Source organism: Labeo rohita, chromosome 12 (genome assembly GCF_022985175.1).
Source record: "Labeo rohita strain BAU-BD-2019 chromosome 12, IGBB_LRoh.1.0, whole genome shotgun sequence".
Lineage (NCBI taxonomy): Eukaryota > Metazoa > Chordata > Actinopteri > Cypriniformes > Cyprinidae > Labeo > Labeo rohita.
Genome location: NC_066880.1, coordinates 21725507 through 21745513, shown reverse-complemented (window position 1 = coordinate 21745513; position 20007 = coordinate 21725507). Strand labels below are relative to the sequence as shown.

The 20007-nt window shown below is 38.9% G+C and overlaps 1 protein-coding gene across 3 annotated transcripts in view; it reads left to right on the top strand.

The window, feature by feature from the left end:
• kcnh4b (potassium voltage-gated channel, subfamily H (eag-related), member 4b) overlaps positions 1-20007 on the top strand; it is a 43695-nt gene that overhangs the window by 17196 nt on the left and 6492 nt on the right. For all 3 annotated transcript variants that reach the window (XM_051124629.1, XM_051124626.1, XM_051124627.1), the window contains exons 3-12: positions 3200-3331; positions 5328-5458; positions 11942-12182; positions 12899-13056; positions 13312-13519; positions 15025-15219; positions 16659-16858; positions 17768-18017; positions 18329-18543; positions 19254-19663. In XM_051124629.1, coding sequence (XP_050980586.1) covers positions 3200-3331; positions 5328-5458; positions 11942-12182; positions 12899-13056; positions 13312-13519; positions 15025-15219; positions 16659-16858; positions 17768-18017; positions 18329-18543; positions 19254-19663 — 2140 coding nt within the window. The remainder of the gene's footprint in view (positions 1-3199; positions 3332-5327; positions 5459-11941; positions 12183-12898; positions 13057-13311; positions 13520-15024; positions 15220-16658; positions 16859-17767; positions 18018-18328; positions 18544-19253; positions 19664-20007) is intronic.

The window sequence follows — 20007 nt, the reverse complement described above, 5'->3', positions numbered from 1 at the left end:
GACCTCTCCGTCGCCCTCCAGGGCCTGCGGGAGGCCCCATTTGAGCCACTTGCGTCGGTTGAGCTAAAATATCTGTCACTTAAGACAGCGCTCCTGACCGCACTGGCCTCCATCAAGAGGGTAGGGGACCTACAAGCTTTCTCTGTCGACGAAGCGTGCCTGGAATTCGGGCCCGGCGATTCTCACGTCATCCTGAGACCCCGGCCCGGTTATGTGCCCAAGGTTCCCACCACGCCTTTCCGCGATCAGGTGGTGAACCTGCAAGCTCTGCCCCTGGAGGAGGCAGACCCAGCCTCTGCGCTGCTGTGTCCAGTTCGCGCTCTGCGTATATACGTGGACCCACTTCAGCACTTCAGACGCACTGAGCAGCTCTTCGTCTGCTTTGGAGGTCAGCAGAAAGGGAATGCTGTCTCCAAACAGAGGTTGGCCCATTGGGTGGTAGATGCCATCTCCCTGTCGTACCAAAACCAGGGAGAGCCATGCCCCTTAGGTGTTCGTGCCCACTCCACACGGAGTGTTGCCTCATCCTATGCGTTGGCTCATGGCGCCTCACTAGCAGATATCTGTAGAGCTGCGGGTTGGGCAACACCTAATATCTTCGCCAGGTTCTACAACCTTCGCGTAGAGGCCGTATCCTCCCGTGTCTTAACATAGACATCACAGGCGAGCGGGAGTCCGGCCGGTGTCGGCTTGCTGCGCCATTCCTAATGGATCCGTGCGCTATTTCCCTCAGTTGTTCCCTCCGGTGAACCTGGGTCCTCCATGCCCCACAGTCAGGCCTAGTGCGGAGTAGTGCTTGTCTGTGCTCCGGTTGGGTCTCCTTTGCCCAGCAGGTTGTGGCAACATGTTTCAGTATTTTTCCACGGTCAGCCAGAAGGCCGATGTTTCCCTCATATATCCCTAAAATCTATGGATATATTGAATTTCTTGTGTTCCACATGTAGAGATTTCATGTGCTCCGCCCCCCCAACTCCTGCTTCAGTACAACTGGCATCCCTGTGGGGCCCCCTATTGGCCCCCAGGGCGTTGGGAAGGTTACGCTCATATCCGTCTGCTGACACGTCCGCCTGTCGGCACGCGGTGTGTTGCGTAACGCGACGTCTGGTTCGTGGCCTGTTCCATGGGTCTGTTCCCATATGTAACGTCGTAGTGAAACGACTGAAGGGGAACGTCTAGGTTACGTACGTAACCCTCGTTCCCTGAAGGAGGGAACAGAGACGTTACATCCCCTGCCACGACCTGACGTCGCGCTGACGCCAGGCTGCAGCTCGGCTCCTCAGCAAAAGCCTGAATGAGTGGTTGCACGCCGCCATCTTATATACCCGTATATACGGGGGAGTGGCTCGGCATGCAAATACCACTCGCCAATGTTCATGAATGTTCATTGGCCTTTTGAATAAGGCTTGGAGATGATTGGACTCTCAAGCGAGTTCCCATATGTAACGTCTCCGTTCCCTCCTTCAGGGAACGAGGGTTACGTACGTAACCTAGACGTTTTGTTACATCGTCTACTACTGGTTAAGGGTTTACTCCACCTCAAAATAAAAATTTTGTCATTAAAATGCTGCTATTACGCCTTTTCAAATATGACCTTTCATGCAGTGTGTCATGTAGCTGTATGTAAACATAAACTATCTGCAAAATTGTGAAGCATACAGTGCACAATAAATAAAGTTATTGTCTATCAAAAAAAAGAGTCGGCTCACAATTGCCCAAACGAGATGTCAGGAATTCGAATCCTATTCTGTTACGGCTATACTACACAAAGTAACACATTTGCATAATGCCCGCCCATGTTCTACATCACAAACAACTTGCCTGCCCACAAACACAGTAAAATTTCCATGTTGTTTACGTCATGTCGAGAAGACGCTGTATCCTACACTGTGAGAGTAAATTTGTTTTATATTCACTTCCAAAAGATGAATCTACAAAGATTATTCTAGTGATCGTTATGTTATGTAACAACCCTGAACATGTCTTGCTAACTGGGTAACTCACGCTTCTGTAGTTTTGTTGTTCAGCTGTGGGCCCACTATATGATTGATGCAGCTTGACTGTCTGTCTGTCTCATTAGTTGGAGTAATGGTAAAGGATGGTGCACGAAGCAGCTTTCACACCGAATGCGGAAAGCACTGCGCTATGAAACCCATTCATTTGTTCTAATCTTCACAAGCCTCACGGTTTTCATCCAAAATATCTTAAGAAGATGAACAAAGTTTTTATGGGTTTGGAACGACATGGGGGTAAGTGATTAATGACAAAATGTTTATTTTGGGGTGGCGTAACCCTTTTACCTGTAGTAACAAAACCATGATTGAGCAACAAATTATAATTTAACAGCTCATATTTGGAAGTGTTTGGTCCAATAATTAAATCCTGTGTTTAGAATTCAAAAGAAAGAAATTACTAGCCTTCCAGCATTATTTTATTTCTAATGCACTCTGTTAAACTGGAAAATTACAGAGCTTTGTCAAGTCATTAGGAAATATAAAGCAGAGTGTCATCTGCATAACAGAGAACAAGTGTTTGTCACACAAAATCATTTCACACAAACAAGGACCACGGCAATCACATCCATTTTTTTTTCTGTCATTTAGAGTAAAATACTGAACAGCTAAATAACCAAGAAATGATAAATTGGTAGATTTCAGACATAATTTAGATTTCACAATAAAATATATAGGGTTGCAGAGGAGTCAGGAGTCAGGCCACAGGCAAGGAAAACATTCTGGACAGGTGTTTGTTAAAATATTTCTTCCACACAAACTCCAGCTTTTCCATTTCTCACTCCCCACACAACTATGAGACCAACCTGCTCTGACTGTGCACAGAGAGAAAAAGAGAGAGAGAGAGAGAGAGAGAAAACGCACTGCACCGCTCACTCTAGTCTGGAATGATTTGAACACAAACAAGTAGAGTGATACAAACATTGAAACCTAGTGCTGTTAGTAGATAACATCCAGTGCGATTTCAATGATATTTTAACCAGTAAACTAAGAAAATGTCCCCAGTTTCCATTTCATAAATCTGGTCACCATAATTAATAGTGAAGCTGTAAGTTTAATTACTTAAAAATCACCACTCTTTTGTAGCAAAAGTGTTTTATTGATAAGACAGGGAGTTGATATTTTTAGGATGTAGTTACTGTTTTATGTCTGTGTGTAATTATGCAACTCTTTTTGGTGTGTTTTTACAGGGGGTTCATTCTGGTGTCTCTTGGACATTGTGCCCATTAAAAATGAAAAGGGGGAGATGGTGCTTTTTCTCTTTTCATTCAAGGATATCACAGAAACAAAAGACAAGAGTCATCACAGCAGCAGAAATGATGGTACTGTCTATGCTACAAACATTAGTCAAACATTAGAAGCTAAACCATTTGTGACCCTGGACCACAAAACCAGTCTTAAGGGTCAGTTTTTTGAAATTGAGATTTATACATCTGAAAGCTGAATAAATAAGCTTTCCATTGATGTATGGTTTGTTAGGATAGGACAGTATTTGGCTGAAAATCTGGAATCTGAGAGTGCAAAAAATCTAAATATTGAGAAAATCACCTTTAAAGTGCTCCTGTTATGCCTTTTCAAATATGATCTTTCATGTAGTGTGTCATGTAGCTGTATGTGAACAAAAACTATGGCAAAGTTGTGCAGCCGACAGTGCACGATAAATAAAGTTATTGTCTATCAAAAAAAAGAGTCTGATCCACTGATCTATAATAGAGAACATTATATATAAATCAGTGGTCTGATCACATTTGCCTGAACGAGTCGTCAGGAATTCGAATCTTTTTCTGTTACGGCCACACGTCACGAAGTAAAATATTTGCATAATGTCCGCCCACGTTCTACGTCGCGAACAACTTGCCCGCCCACAAACAGTAAAATTTCCATGTGGTTTAGGTCACATGGAAATTTACACATACATTATGAAGAAGACGCTGTATCCTAAGCTGAGTAAAATTGTTTTATATTCATCTTCATCTTCAAAGACTGTATTTTCTAGCGATCGTTCAAAATAGTAGTTGTGTATGTTATGTTGTGTAACAACCCTGCACATGTCTTGCTAACCCGCTAAATCGCGCTTCTGTAGTTCTGCTGTTCAGCTGTGGACCCACTGTAGTCTGACAATTTGTGATTGATGCAGCGTGTCTGTCTGTCTCATTAGTTGGAGTAAGCGGCTTTCACAGCGAATGCGGAAAGCGCTGTGCTATGAAACCCATTCGTTTGAGTTGCTTCCGCCGCGCGAGGACAGCTTGTTTCTGCTTCGACCAAAGCGAAGCGCGCATGCCGCGGACAAAGTTCAAATGAGTTGTTCAAATGAACTTTTGCCGCTGCGCCCTGAAGGGCTGCACTTTCCGCGTTCGGTGTGAAGCCGCCTTAATGCATTATACAATGTTGAAGTTTACAACATAGAGGTGTACCCGGTTCGCTTATATAAGCAAATTGCGAGCACTTTCCACGGTAGACCGTGCTAACTTGTCTATCAGCCACTTCAGCCGTTTCATCGTCAGACTCTGGCTCGAATTGGTATAGTAAAATAGATGCCATCTTTTCTATGTATTGACAAGTATCCAGGGCTGTCAATCAGGTATGGCAATAGGCGTTTCATTCTCCGACACGCCGTACGCGGTAGACCAATCATAAAGGACTACGCCATCTGACCAATCACAGCAGTGAGGGCTCACGGAAAGGAGGGGAGTAGAGAGACTGATTCTTCGAACTGCTTCGCACGAGTCGTTTACGAATCATTTAGAAATGGGGTAAAATTAAATCTATTTTTGGAGAAAACTAAAGTGTTTTTTTGGCCTTGCATACATGTAAACCTGTTTTGGGAGTCTATTAAAACAATATTAGCAACCTTTAAAATGGCATAATAGGAGCAGTTTAAAGTTGTCCAAATGAAGTTCTTTGCAATGCATATTACTAATCAAGTTTTTTATATATATTTATGGTAGAAAATTTACAAAATATCTTCATGGAACATGATCCTTACTTAATATCCTAATGATTTTTGGCATAAAAGAAAAATCGATCATTTTGACCTAAACAATGTATTTTTGGCAATTGCTACAAATATACCCGTGCTACTTAAGACCGGTTTTGTGGTCCATGGTAACATTTTAGTGTGAAAGTCAACATCACATGCCAAATGGTGTAAAGGGATAGTGTAATCAAAGTCTTCACAGGCATTGGGATTTGCATCTACAGAACACGTAACTGCTAAAACACACTGGTGCAGTTGAACAAAGACAAAGTTAGACCATTTTAAATGTTTATGATTTGTAAACTGCCAAGGCTCTTAATGCTATTTTCATTTTTTTGCAGACAATAAGCCATACAAAAGGCCCACTGGTAACTCTCATTTCAGTAAAGCCAGAAGGAGGGGCCACACCATGATTTACCAGCTAACCAGCCAGTTTACCCGTGACAGCAAAAATGATGTCAACTTAGGCCGGGTGAGTAAATGTATAAACTACATACTAAAACTGTGAAAGTCCATTAAAACAATCATGGGATTGTGAGTTACAGTTAGTGTAAAGCACAGGATCTGTACAGGATCCCATTTTCCGGTGACCTTTTGACTCAGGAAAGGTTCAAGCAGTGTGGAAGGTGCAGGCCAGAAGTATAAAGGATGTCTAATCCTCCATGTCACATGGCCACCGCAGAACAGGAGGCTAGATTGGCAGGTCACATTTCCGATTGCTCCTGTGAACAGATGGTCATGTTTTCAGCACAACTTCACTCTCAGCAGAGCCACCTGCCTTTGCTTCGTCACACTCCAACTGACTGAGAGAAAAATAGGCAAACAAGAGCATCACAAACAGGCTCAACAATAAGGATGTTTTTGTCAGTACTTCAGATTTGAATGTGTCCTACATATTTTCAGTTTGACCATCACAGAAAATGTAAGTGACAGAAATCTTTATGTAATTTTTAATAAATCATAATTAGCTATTATTCTATAGCTAAAATGTAACTCTATGAAAGAAATAAATTCTTTAACATTTCATACTTTTGATGACTGATGACAGGACATACTGTATTGCAGCCTGGTGTCATTGTTTATACGTAGGTATTCACATCCTGTCGTGTCCCCACAGCTTTCAAAGCATACTCATACTACACACAAATCATTTTTGTACGGTTTGATTGATGCTAAAACACAATTTAGACATATTTCAATGTTTAAAACATACAAATCGCTACATATTTTTAGCTAAAAAATGTCAAATATTTACGTATCTTATATATCATTAAGATATGCGTTTTTATCATTTTATCAGTAAGCGATTTTGATTTTTAGACCCCTTAACCTACCCCCAAACCTAAATCTATACATTTTATAGTGAATATGCATTTTATAATTTTATTAATAAGGAATTCAGATGTTTAGACCCCTTAACCTACCCATTTTATAGGGAATATAAAAATATATAAAACGTAATTGACCGAAATATGCAGGGAAATTTCCATTTTAGTAACAGTTTACCATTCAAAATATTTTTAGTCACTAATCCCACTCCTATCTCTAAACCTAAATTAAGCATATAACGTTAGTTCTGGCAGGTCACGTGAGTCAAGCTCGCATCAGCTGACTCTCAGCGGATCACATCTACCTATAGGAATACGACACCTATCATGGCATTCCTATATAAGCTCTATTCAGTATTATTCAGTATTATTCGGCAGCTTTGTTGCTTGCTCAGGAGTAAATCACCCTTCTTCATCCCCAGCTCCTCCTTTTGCCACAGTCAGGACTTGGCTTCTAATATTCCTCAATAAATCAGACTCCTTTTATCTGAATAATGTCTTACACTTACATATTATTAAGTACATTAATGATATCTGCTTTGTTCTGTTCTGTTTATCCTGGGGGGGTTAGTATTGCTGAGTTTTTTGCCCAGAACAGAACCATGCTGGCAAACCGGCAAACTGTATGCATGTGTATCATTTTGACGACAGTGGTCCTCACAGAACTATAACTATTTCTGTACGGTATAAAAAATGACAAATATGTCGCAATGTGTGACGAGGCAGATGAGAGCCAATGAGCGTCATTTCTTGAAGCGGCAACATTTGATTTTGAATCAGTGCACAGGCTTTGTTTGCTGCTTACAGTCGCTACTCAGGATGAAGATCTCCGAATAAAGGCTAGGATTTGGGTCTGTTCCTTGCAGCTGAATGGTTTCTGAAAATATGGATTACAGTGCACAAACAAAATTGTTTCATTTTGTAATTATGTTGGGGTTTTGGTGTATTTTATGGTTCTATTGTCAGTCATACCATGTCGGAGAAAATGTGTCCAATGGCAAACAAAGTAAACATTACATGACAAGTAACGGTTAAATGATTGCCAAAATATTATTCATTTTAAGGGTATAGTCTTGTTTAAGATTATGTAGTCCTATACTTGGAAACGAGCTGGCAGCAGAAATCACAGAACATAACGAAATGGTATCATTTTATATTAAGTAAATGAATAAACAATTTAATAATGCATTTGAAAACATAAGGTCATTGATATGACAACTAAAGATAACAAAAATAATAAAATTAATGCTGAAATTTCAATATTCATAAGGATTCATTTTTAGGTGTCATCAATACGTCAGTACTGTATGTTTAAATGCTGAAAATAAGCAAGTGTACTTTTAGATGCTGTAAATATGTCAGTATTGTACATTTTAGTGTCTGTAAAAACGTAGGTAAATGTATGTTTTGTAGAACCCCTTTTTATGTAAAACACATATGAATTATCATGAGATCACGTTGCAGCTGTATTGATATGGCTGTGACTTTCAGTTTAATTGGGCAATTTGTTGCCTAGTGTGACGTGTTGGTAATGAGGGTCAGCTCCTTCAAATTAGAGACTGTGGTTCTCAGCCGCAAAAGCGTGGATTGCCCGTTTCGGGTAGGGAATAAAATGTTTCACCAAGCAGAGGAGATCAAGTACCTCAAGGTCTTGTTCACTAAGTGACGGTTGGAGCATGAGAATTGACAGGTGGATTGGTGTGGCAGCAGTTCAGTCTTTGTTCTAGGCTGTGGTGGTGAAGAATTTTCTCCAGTGTTTTTTTCTCCATTTCTGTCACTGATGGAGTTTGGGTTCCTTGCCTCTGTCGCCTTTGGCTTGCTTAGATGGGGACAATTTATTTTTGGCAATATTATCGACTTGATTGTATACAGACACTTTGATGAGAACTGAACTGTGCTTGAAAATGACATCAATGAATCAGTGATGAACTGACTTTAACTGAAAAATTGACTGTTTACTATTGTCCTCTTTTTAAAGCTGCTTTACAGCAGAATTGAATTTTGTTTGCATTATTGACACGATAATTTTCCTTGTTAACATTGTAAAGCTGCTTTGACACAATCTGTTTTGTATAAAGCGCTATATAAATAAAAGGCGACTAATGAGAGAGCTAAGCCTTAAAGGCAAAGCTCTCAATTTACCAGTCAAACAATGTTCCAACCCACCCCTATGTTTATGAGCTCTGGGTAATACCCGAAAGAGAGATCGTGGGTCCAAGCATCTGAAATTAGTTCTGTCCCCAGGGTGTCTGGGCTGACCTTCAGAGACAGTGTGCAATGCTCAGATATCTGGGAGAGCCAGTTGAGGTAGTTTGGGCATCTATTTAGGATGCCTCCTGGGTGCCTTCCGGGTGGAGGTGTTCCAGGCATATCCAAAAGGAACGAGATCCCAGGGCAGACCCAGAACACACTGGAGAAATTATATATTTTTGCTGGACTGGAAATGCCAGGGCATCCCACAGGATGAGCTGGAGGAAGTGGCTAGGGTAAAGGACATATGGGCATCCTTACTCAGCCTACTGCCACTGTGACCTGGTCCTGAATAAGCAGTTGAAAATAGATGCATGGATGGATGGATGGATGGATGTCCTCATGGGGATCCTGGATCCAGTACCATCTCATTTGTGACCTTGGGCCGTAATTTTTTAAAAATCTATACATGATGAAAGCTGAATAAATAAGCTTTCCATTGATTTATGGTTTGTTAGGATAGGACAATATTTGGCCAAGATACAAGTATTTCTTGTATCTGAGGGTGCAAAAATTGTAAATATTGGGAAAATTGCCTTTAAAGCTGTCCAAATGAAGTTCTTAGCAATGCATATTACTAATCAAAAATTACGTTTTATATATTAACGGTAGGAAATTTACAAAATATCTTCACTCATCTTTACTTAATATCCTAATGATTAATTTTGACCCATACAATGTATTGTTGGCTAGTGCTACAAATATACCCGTGCTACTTACGACTGGTTTTGTAGTCCAGGGTCACATTTATCCTCTCCCACATCTACTTTCTGGTCTACTCTCATGTAAATAAAGGTAAAAAGTCTATTAAACAATTAAGACTTTGCCAGTGATGAGATCAAGCTTTTCAAGTTACTGTTGCAATTTTAACAAAGCCTTATACAGTTTATGTCAGCCATCTAGATGTTCCATATAAACAGAGCAAACAAATGTTTAGAATTTCAAATGGTTATGATAACTTCAGCCACATAAAGTGGAAAAGCAAGAGTTGAGACCATTTATTCAGCGTTATGGCAGACCAGTGACCTCAATTCAAGTCAGTAACACTGTTTACTTCTAATAGCAGTGCTTAATATGTGGGGCCGTGGTGGGTTTTCGGCGATCGACCCACCAGGAAAATTCTAAATTCTAAAGTCTACTTTTCCTTTCCTCCACAGCCAATCACGAGCCCCCTCCATCTTCAGGCCCTCGGGCTTTAGCCATGCCTAGCCCTTAAATTAATTCAGCCCTGCACATTGTCTGTACTTTGCTACTCCGAGTCAAAGTGTCACTGTCACTGTCCATGAGCAGCAAAAGCCAACCATCAGTACTAACAATCTGAACAATGCTTATATAAAATAGAAAATAAAATATGATAGAAAGTAACTTTTTCTTTGTAGAAATTTTAAATGTGACAATCACAGACATCTCACCTCTCTCAGAAGGTTCGGGATCTTCCCATATATTGTTAGCGGCTCTCAGATGCAAGCAATTTATATACAATATACTGGAAATCGAGCAAGTGAGCGAGAGAGAAGCCCTGTTTGCAGGGTATGAAAGCTTGTTTGGCGATTCAATCACAAGCTGTCAGCTGAGATGTGTCTCACAAGAGAGCGCGGCACTTTTTCCCCCCACTTCAAGCACTGTCCTAGATGACATTTTACCATTACTTTTTAAATGAATATTGTAAGAATCCCAGAACACAACATCTTCAGAGAGACTATTTAAAGGCATGAGGTTCCGATGTGTTTTCAGTGACATCATGGGTCTGTTCTTTAATCTTAATGAAGAGTGAGGCAGATGAGAGCATGGAGGATTAGAAACCACATGATTTGCTGCCTCAAACTAATCATGACCAAAGACCATGAGCTTGACCCATGCCCTGACCTCTGTGATGTAAAAGTTAAATTAAAGAAACACTAAGATTTATCATCTGTCATGCAGTGTCCTTGCAGATACAGATTAAATGTAGTTTCCTATTGTTTACTAAATAATAACAGGCTGTTTTGTCAGTTCTGCTTCTCTATTTCTTTTAGTGATCAAAGACATTGTTGAGACTTTACTAAAACAGTATGCCAGTAAGTAATTTTCGTGATATTTGAACAGGATATTTAGCACAGTAATTATCAGTAATTAATTGGGTTGTCAAATTGTTTGTAAAATATGAAGAGAGAGTCACTATAAGATTTGGGATGAGAGCTGGAACAATTCTTTTTTTTTAAGAATTGTAAAACGTTTATGCTTTGCCATCACAGGAATAAATAGCATTTTAAAATATATTCACTTAGAAAACAGTTATTTTAAATTGTATACAATTTCACATTATTGCTGTTTTATTGTATTTTTGATCAAATAAATGCAGCTGGTAGTGGCTGGTAGTGTAGTGTAAAGTAACTTTAATTAATGTCTTATGAACAAACTTATTGAGTCTTAATGAGTCAATCTTAAGGAGAGGAAATGCATATGAGAAGAAGGACACTTTAGCAAAACTCTTCTTTAAATCTCACTGCTGCCTTGAAGAAGTTAAAGTCCCCCTGATCTTTGATAATCAGAATTACATATTTAAATGTTTTTTCTTGTGAAAATAATTTTCTCATGCCTTAAAACAGCTTGAATGTGATTCTACTCCCCTTGCCTCATTTACTTTACGCAGATCTATGAATATGCAAAATAGCCCCGCCCCTTCGTAGTCACACCAGCCAGAGCCCCGTGATCCACTAACTGAACTGTAGTAAACGCGATATAATGGCAAAACACGGATAATGACTGATAAAACTATGTTTTTACTAGCGGACAACTACAGTAGATACTGTAACACTTGTTAAAGTTACTTACTTCACGATGCTGTGCCCTCAAAATGCCTTTAAGGCTCGAATGCAGTCTGTGATTCCAGTTTGCGCCCGCGAGCATATGCGAGTGAAGTGCAGACGGCAATGAGGGAGATGTGCGTCTGACTCCGGTTACTTTTACACTGTTGCCGCGGGTTATTTTTCAAGTTATCAGTTAGTGCCTAGCGGTTGTGCTCTGTTTAATGCTCTATTTAATGTTTGGTTTTGTGCTGAAAATACTATTGGTATATTTTGCATGCTAATGATAGGAATCTATCCTTTGATGTAATTGGTTACTTATTTTGTGACGTAGCAAAAAAAGGGCTGTTTCAAACCGCATTTCTGGGACAGCCTTTGGGAAACTATAGTTTTAAGGAGAAAATGCTCAGCAATGGTGTTGATTAATAGACTGGGACATGGTTTGTCTAAAAGCATATTAAAAACACCACATAGACAAATAAACAACTTAAAATCTTGATTTTCACTACAGGGGGACTTTAAGATATTGAAAGAGAACTCATCTCTGAATTTCTTTGCTCTCATTCCTCAATCTCTGTCTTTCTCCCTCAGGACATGTTTGAAAAGCCATCCCTGCCTGAGTACAAAGTGGCAGCAGTCCAGAAGTCTCGATTCATCCTGCTGCATTACAGTGTGTCCAAGGCATTGTGGGATTGGATGATTCTCCTGGCTACATTCTATGTTGCTGTGACCGTGCCGTACAATGTGTGTTTCACAGCGTACAGCGACGTGGAGACTGCCGGCAGGAGCACGATAGTTAGTGACATCGCAGTTGAAATGCTTTTTATTCTGGGTGAGTTTACTCACTGGAAGAACCTTTGAAAGACCTTGTATTATCAGATGGTGTACACATAAACACATAAACACATAAAACTTCAGTTACCACTTGTAAAATATGAGTGTTTATAGGCCATTTTACAGAATTGGTCCAAACAGCTGTCCCACAACCAAAAAACACATTTAAAAAGCATTTAAATATTCAAATCTTAGATGTTTACTAAGATCTCGTATTTTCATGCACTACCGAAACAGTGTATGTTTTAGACCGAGATTTTAACTAACCCTAACCCTACATTTATGATCAGGAAATATTCATGTGTCCCTCTCTCTCATAGTAGATAGGCCCCATCATTTTGAGGTAAATGTGTTCAGAAGTCTTAAAAATCTTTGTGACTTTAAAGAACATCACTATCAGACACCTTTTTTCTGCAATTAAGCACACTTTTTTGGGAGTTATTCCATAACATTTAGTTTTTAAATGTATACCACTGTTCACAACTGTGCTGGCTTACCTCTGCTGCCTTGAAGAAGTTAAGATATTGAAAGAGAACTCATCTCTGAATTTCTTTGCTCTCATTCCTCAATCTCTGTCTCTCACCCTCAGGACATGTTTGAAAATGGTATATATGCTCTGGTATATATGCTTCAAAAGAGACTTAAAGTAAATACCAACTTAAAATATAAAATGGGACTTTTTAGAAAATGTCATTAATCTACCTTCTCTTTCAGACATTATTCTTAACTTTCGCACCACCTATGTGAGTCAGTCGGGGCAGGTGGTGTACGAGCCTCGCTCCATCTGTCTGCATTACGCTACCACGTGGTTTTTTGTGGATCTGGTGGCTGCACTGCCCTTTGACCTACTCTATGCATTTAACATTACTGTTGTAAGTTCACATGTGTAAATAATTTTTTCCAATAATATGGCTTATTTAAAAATGGGGACCGTATGATGGTTCAAAAGAATTCTCCAGAGGTCCTTTACAAAAAAGTTCTGTGGTGGTACCATGATCTACATATAGTATATGTGCCATGTACAGAATGATAATGGTGTTTTTTAGAGAATTAAAGCAAATTATGTCATTACAAGGTATTAATATTTACATGGGCTATTGACACACACATGTTTGTGCTTGTTCAAGACGTCTCTAGTGCACCTGCTGAAAACTGTGCGATTATTGCGTCTGTTAAGACTGCTGCAGAAGTTGGACAGATACTCGCAGTACAGCGCCATGGTACTAACACTGCTCATGTCGATGTTTGCTCTGCTGGCTCACTGGATGGCCTGCATCTGGTACATCATTGGGCGCAAAGAGATGGAGACCAATGCCAATGGAGCCTGGGACATTGGTGAGATATTCGCACACTCTGAATAAATATTTGAAAGAGCTGCTTGGTGTTCTTAGCAAGTTAAATGGGATGTTTCCTTGAAAAGTCTCACAGAACCAGATTTTGACTATGGGCTTACAGCCACATTGATGCTTATTCTGGCCAAGAACGCCCACTTAGGAATAAGATAGGAAGAAACCATCTGACCAATGTGTAAATTGACCAGGTTTTGTATCTACATGCATTTTACGGGCAGCTTTCATTAGTTTCACAAACCACAAAAATAGACAAGTGAAAAATAATAACTTCTCAAACAGCTGTACAGAAAGCATGATTGTCTGAGTGAGAAAAGAATTCATGTAATTTAAAAGATTTTTATTTTGTGCCAAAACAAAGAAAAATGATCCACAGGTTAACCAACATAGACTACTGGTGTGCTCACTGAAAAGTTTTTAAAGTACTGAGAAATGGGTTCAACTCGACTCGCTGACTATGTGTGCGCTTTTCACAGTCAAGCATGTGCAAGCTATTTAGCAGTTTTTGGCATGAAGCTGGGGAAGAGTGTTTTGGAGCTGATGGTAGTTGTGTCTGCCATCACGCCGTTGGGGACTTTTGCACAAGATGAGATGTCTTCAGTGCTGGCTTAAACATTGTGTGCCACAACAAGTAACTTGGTTCACAGTAAATGCTGCCCCATACATTCTCCATCTCTGCATGCGAGTTGGAGTCCCTTAACATGCATTTGGATACGCAACGTGCCAGATTGACTTTTTTCCATTTGCATAATTTCAAACAATTTTATAAACAGAGCATTTGCACCACATTTGTAAGGAGAAGCATGTATATACTTGTCAACTAAACAGAATCTTCATGTAGTTTTCCACCAAAATAGAAGCTTGATGGTTTAAGAAAAAAATAAATATTTGTAAATATAAATTTACAATTGTACTGTACAGTAAATTATAATTATTATTCAGTTGTATTATCATCATAATTAACATGTTGTGAATACAAATACTATTTTTACGTTTCTTTTTTACTTTTTGATCACTGAAAGAGAGTTGCTATTTTAAAGAGTTGAAGAGTGAACATCATTAAAAAGAAATTAATTCTGCAAAGATGGTGAATGCAAGAATATGAGATGTTCAAATCACAGTATATGAAAAAATGATCACACTTTATTTTAAGGTCCAGTTCTCGCTATTCATAAACCATTAACTATGACTTTTGTCTCAACAAACTCGTAATTTACTGCTTATTAGTTAGTAAGTAGTAATAGTTAGTAAGGTAGTTGTTAAGTTTAGGTATTGGGTAGGACTAGGGATGTAGAATATGAACATGTAGAATAAATGCTTTATAAGTACTTATAAACAGCCAATATGTTAATAATAGGCATGCTAATAAGCAACTAGTTAATAGTAAGAATTGTTCCCTATACTGAAGTGTTACCGAAAATATAATCACCATGAGATTTTGGCCAAATCATGCAGGCTGCATTTTGACATTTGTTTTTTTCTTTCTGTCAGGCTGGCTACATGAGTTGGGCAGGCGTTTGGACAAACCCTATCTGAACAGTACAGTTGGTGGTCCCTCAGTTCGCAGTGCCTACATCGCCTCTTTGTATTTTACATTGAGCAGCCTGACCAGTGTAGGCTTCGGCAATGTTTGTGCCAACACTGATGCTGAGAAGCTTTTCTCTGTTTGTACTATGCTCATTGGGGGTAAGCAGCAACTTCCACAGTATTCTAGACAATTTCGTTCATAGCATTAGCTTTCTGGAATATCTGATTTTTATTTTGTTTCATGCATTCATTAATTCTCAGCATTTGTTGCAGTTTTACAGTTTTTGATAACTGCTTACACACAGTGTCTAAAAATATGGCCTTTTTTTTTTACTCTAAAGACAAAAGCTCAAAACACACACACATGCAAAATGTCACACACCACTTGCAACACTTCATTAACACTGTATTTTAAAGTTTTCCCCGATTGTTAACGTGTTTGCTGAATTTTTGACCCACTTTCACAGTATTCTAAACACAAGACACCAAACCACAAACACAAAATTCAAAAGCAAACACTGCATTCGGTTTAAACTATAAAAAAAAAAATTCACCAAAATTGTCCGCACGTGTCATGTGAATATATCTGTCTACCATCTAACAACACACTAACGTGTTCAACAAAAGCACATTTACGAATGTATTTCTAAAATCAATGCTTAAGATGTCCACAATTAGTCAAAACAAATGTTTTACTAATGTTTTTACACAATTTTGTTTAAGTTTTGGCCCATTTTCCCAAAATCAACCATAATGTGGTGATTTCATATGAATTTGTATGATGTCACTCATAAAACCACGAACACAAAACTCTGCATTCAAAACTATTTTTCCAAAATTGTCTTTTGTAGAAAAATGACACATACATGCATCATATGAATAGATCTGGCTACCAACTAACACAAAACATTACTCTGAATATCCCAGTAGTTTTATACTTTTTGCATTGTCAGTGATACACTGTATACAAGTCTACAACACAAAAACACTATTTTGGTCTGGCCACAGTGCCTCATCTACATCACAAGCAGCATTCTCCCTGGCTAAACAATGGGGAAAGAATCTACTGAAGTGATGAATCCAGCTGCTGAAAGACACATCATTCTTCACCATATGCAACATCAACTTCGCCATGCGCATACCTCATTACATGGAGAAGAGACATGGTAGTCATACGTTTGCTGTTGCCATGCTAGGCTAGAATAAGAACACTGACACAATGTAGATTTTATATCTAAGACAGAAATAAGAATTTAAAAATCCCACAATTAACCCCTTTTATACTAGATCTAGGATTTTTCTATAAATAATTTACATATATAACACATTGTCTTCTGTGATGGGCAGCACAAACATCTGTTAATATCTCAGAAAATGTAGGTTAGAGTTTCCCTACAACCTGAACACAGATTACAAAATGTAATTTTCACCATGTAAACAAATCAGTCTCCCGTGAGTAAGAACCTCAGGAATTATAATAACAGCCACAAACAGGTTCATAGTTCTGTACATGTTTAACATCCCATGTTTAATATTAGGCTGTTTATTGTTGTCAGTTTGTTAGACTGTGAATGATATTGGTTGTTTCTCTCACACAGCTCTGATGCATGCTGTGGTGTTTGGGAATGTAACAGCCATCATTCAGCGCATGTACTCACGTCGCTCACTATATCACACGCGCATGAAAGATCTGAAGGACTTCATTCGTGTTCACCGGCTGCCACAACAGCTGAAACAACGCATGCTGGAATATTTCCAGACCACCTGGTCTGTGAATAATGGCATTGATGTCAATGAGGTGAGAGTGCTTGGCATTATCAAGTGTTTTTTTCTTATTAATTTACATTTTATGTAAAATAATTTTAGCCTGTGCAGAGATATCTTTTTTAACACACACGTATCAACACACCATCCAAGGTGTTGAGGAATATAATTTAAAGTGCCCCTATTATGGATTATGACAGGTTCATTTTGGTTTTGGGAGTCCCCAACAACAGGTTGACATGCATGCAAGGTGAAAAAACACTTTTATTGTCTTATAATATGCATTTATTTTTACCTTATTTGCTCAACGACTCCAAAACGATTCGCTCAACGGTTCATTTTTCCAATCCCCTCCTTTGCGTGATGCTAATCTGTGGTGATTGGTCAATGACCCAGTCTGTTGTGATTGGTCTAGTGCGTGCAGTGCATGTTGGAAAAGGAACACCCATCACCATGACATTAAACACCCAAACAGCCATGGTATATGCGTTAGCCAAACACAGAAACGTATTGATAAAGCACTGCAGTTTATACGCCGACGTATTGCTCTATTCTTTAACAGAACTCCAAGTAATAACAAAGATAAACTTTCACTATTCATTGACACATTTCTAGACAATTGCGAGCAAACAGATATTACTATTAGCCAGTTAGCCAGAGACCTACAAGCTGCGCAAAAAAAAACACAACACACACAACTAAATATGTATTTTGCATGCTACAGAGTACATGAGAGCAACAGATTTTAAAGGATTACTCCACTTTCAGAATCAAATTTTCATGATAACTTACTCACCCTCATGTCTAATTGTCTAAACCTTTAAATCTTTTAAATAATTTTTAAAAGTCCAATACACTTTCAAAAGTCAAAAGAAGAACAATTATTTTTTATGTTTTATTGTTAATTGTAAACAATAGTAAAGAAGGTTCTTTTTTTCTGCAGCTCTTACATGATTTTCCTGATGAGCTGCGTGCTGATATAGCCATGCACTTAAACAAAGATATCCTGCAGCTGCCTGTGTTTGATGGTGCTAGTAGGGGTTGCCTGCGGTCTCTCTCCCTCCATATCAAAACCACTTTCTGTACACCGGGGGAATATCTCATCAGACAGGGGGATGCATTGCAGGCCAACTACTTTGTCTGTTCTGGGTCACTGGAGGTTCTAAAGGACAGCATGGTCTTGGCTATTCTGGGTTTGTAACATTTCTTTGTTGCTTTTCTACCATTTGACTTTTTTTTTTTTTTGACTTTATACAGTATATTGATTTTCCTTCTGAATGCTACATCTTGATGTACTATATGTTGATGAAATATAGATTTTTCTTCTAAAGATCTCTGTTGTTCAAGTAGTTTCTTGAATATATACTTCTAGTAGTGGGATTATTGGTTTATATGGTCTACAGTACAACTACAGTACACTGGTAAACAGAATTAAATATTAGATTGGTATAAAAATAAATTATAATAGAGTAGTTGATTTTATTCAATGCTGATCTCATTACAGGAAAAGGAGATCTGATTGGCTCAGACCTGCCAGGCCAGAATCATGTGATGAAGACAAATGCAGATGTAAAGGCACTGACATACTGTGACCTGCAGTACATCAGTATGAAAGGTTTAAGTGAAGTTCTTGAACTATATCCTGAGTATGCCAGCGTCTTCACTACTGACATCCACCGAAACCTCACATACAATCTGAGAGAGGGCAGTGAGACTGAGGTAAGACTACAATCTCTCAACACACATACATACTTACATAGTAACCTAAACCATTCATTATTACTATCAAAGCTAGTTAATCAAAAGTAGCTAGTTCACTTCTCTATTCAGTCCGTTTTAGAAATAATAGTTAAGAAATTTGGCTTGCTGTGCTTGTATAAGGGGCTTGGGCCCAATGCTCAGCTCAAGCCCTAAGTTTTGGGCTCACCCCACTCTTTATGGACTTCAGAATATTTAGATAAGGTAAATATAGGTAAAATATAGGAAGAACTGTCTGCAACCTAACCACATTCTCTATTCTTTAAAACAATGGTAACCATGAAATACAATCTGACCTGATTCTTTTATTTGAATTGTGAGAGTTACTTTCCTACAGCTGCCATCTTGGGCATTCCAGTTTTTCTCATTCATTGTATTGAAAGAGTGGTCTGTGTTAGCTATATCATAGATATGCATACATAGATGCCTCATTAGTGAGTGTTTCTATGGGCCGCTATACATAAGCCATCCACCATATTGTAATGGTCAACTTGACGTCAGTAGATGGTCTGTGAACGCATAGGATGGTAAATGAAGTCAAGTTGAGCGTTACAAGATGATGGACTCGTCTGTGTGCTTGGAGTGGTCGACTGGGGAATCTATACATATCTATGAGCTATATACTGTACAGTCTCTGACCATTCCCTGATGTTTTTACTTTTTCCTTGCAGCAGAACTTCCCAGACTCCAGTATATTAACTGAGAATAAACGTCCATCCATTGTAGAAAACGCTGATGAATCAGACAAGTACTTCAACGTCCCACCTATTCCAAATACATGCCGAAACCTTCTTCTGCCCAATCTAGGCAGCCCAGTACGACGTACGTCATTAGGAAATCTTTTAGGGGAGGAGTTACTGCAATTCAACAATCTGCGACACTGTCGTTCACCTGTCAGGGGTTGGAGTCCAAACCCCTCCCCCAAACATCAGACCAAAGTACAGAAACAAACCATTCCACCCTCATCTACACCCAAACCCACCCATAGGGCACAGACAGATTCTGAAGGTACAGGACGCAAACCTGCCAAACTGCTCATCCCCACTCTCAACTGCTTTGGACCACCAGATCTTAGTCCAAGGTAACATAAATTCTTAAGAAGCTGAAGAAATATATTATTAATACATCAGTTTGACTGAAAACATTTCTCTTTTCTGTGTTAAAGTATTTCCTATTAAAAAGGATGCAACATTTCTACCACAGATTAACAAAAACATGATTTGTTACTTGTTGTGTCAGGGCCGTGACACACCAATTTTACATCAAATAGCTAGCGTCTATGAAAGCTAGCTGTTGTTGACTAGTATTGTCTGAATCTGGGCCAAAAAGATGCACTTGAACACACTGCGAAGAATGTACATTCCTTCCTCAGAGAAAGTAATTGTTTATACTAGCAGTAATTTATATAATTTATATTTGAACTTT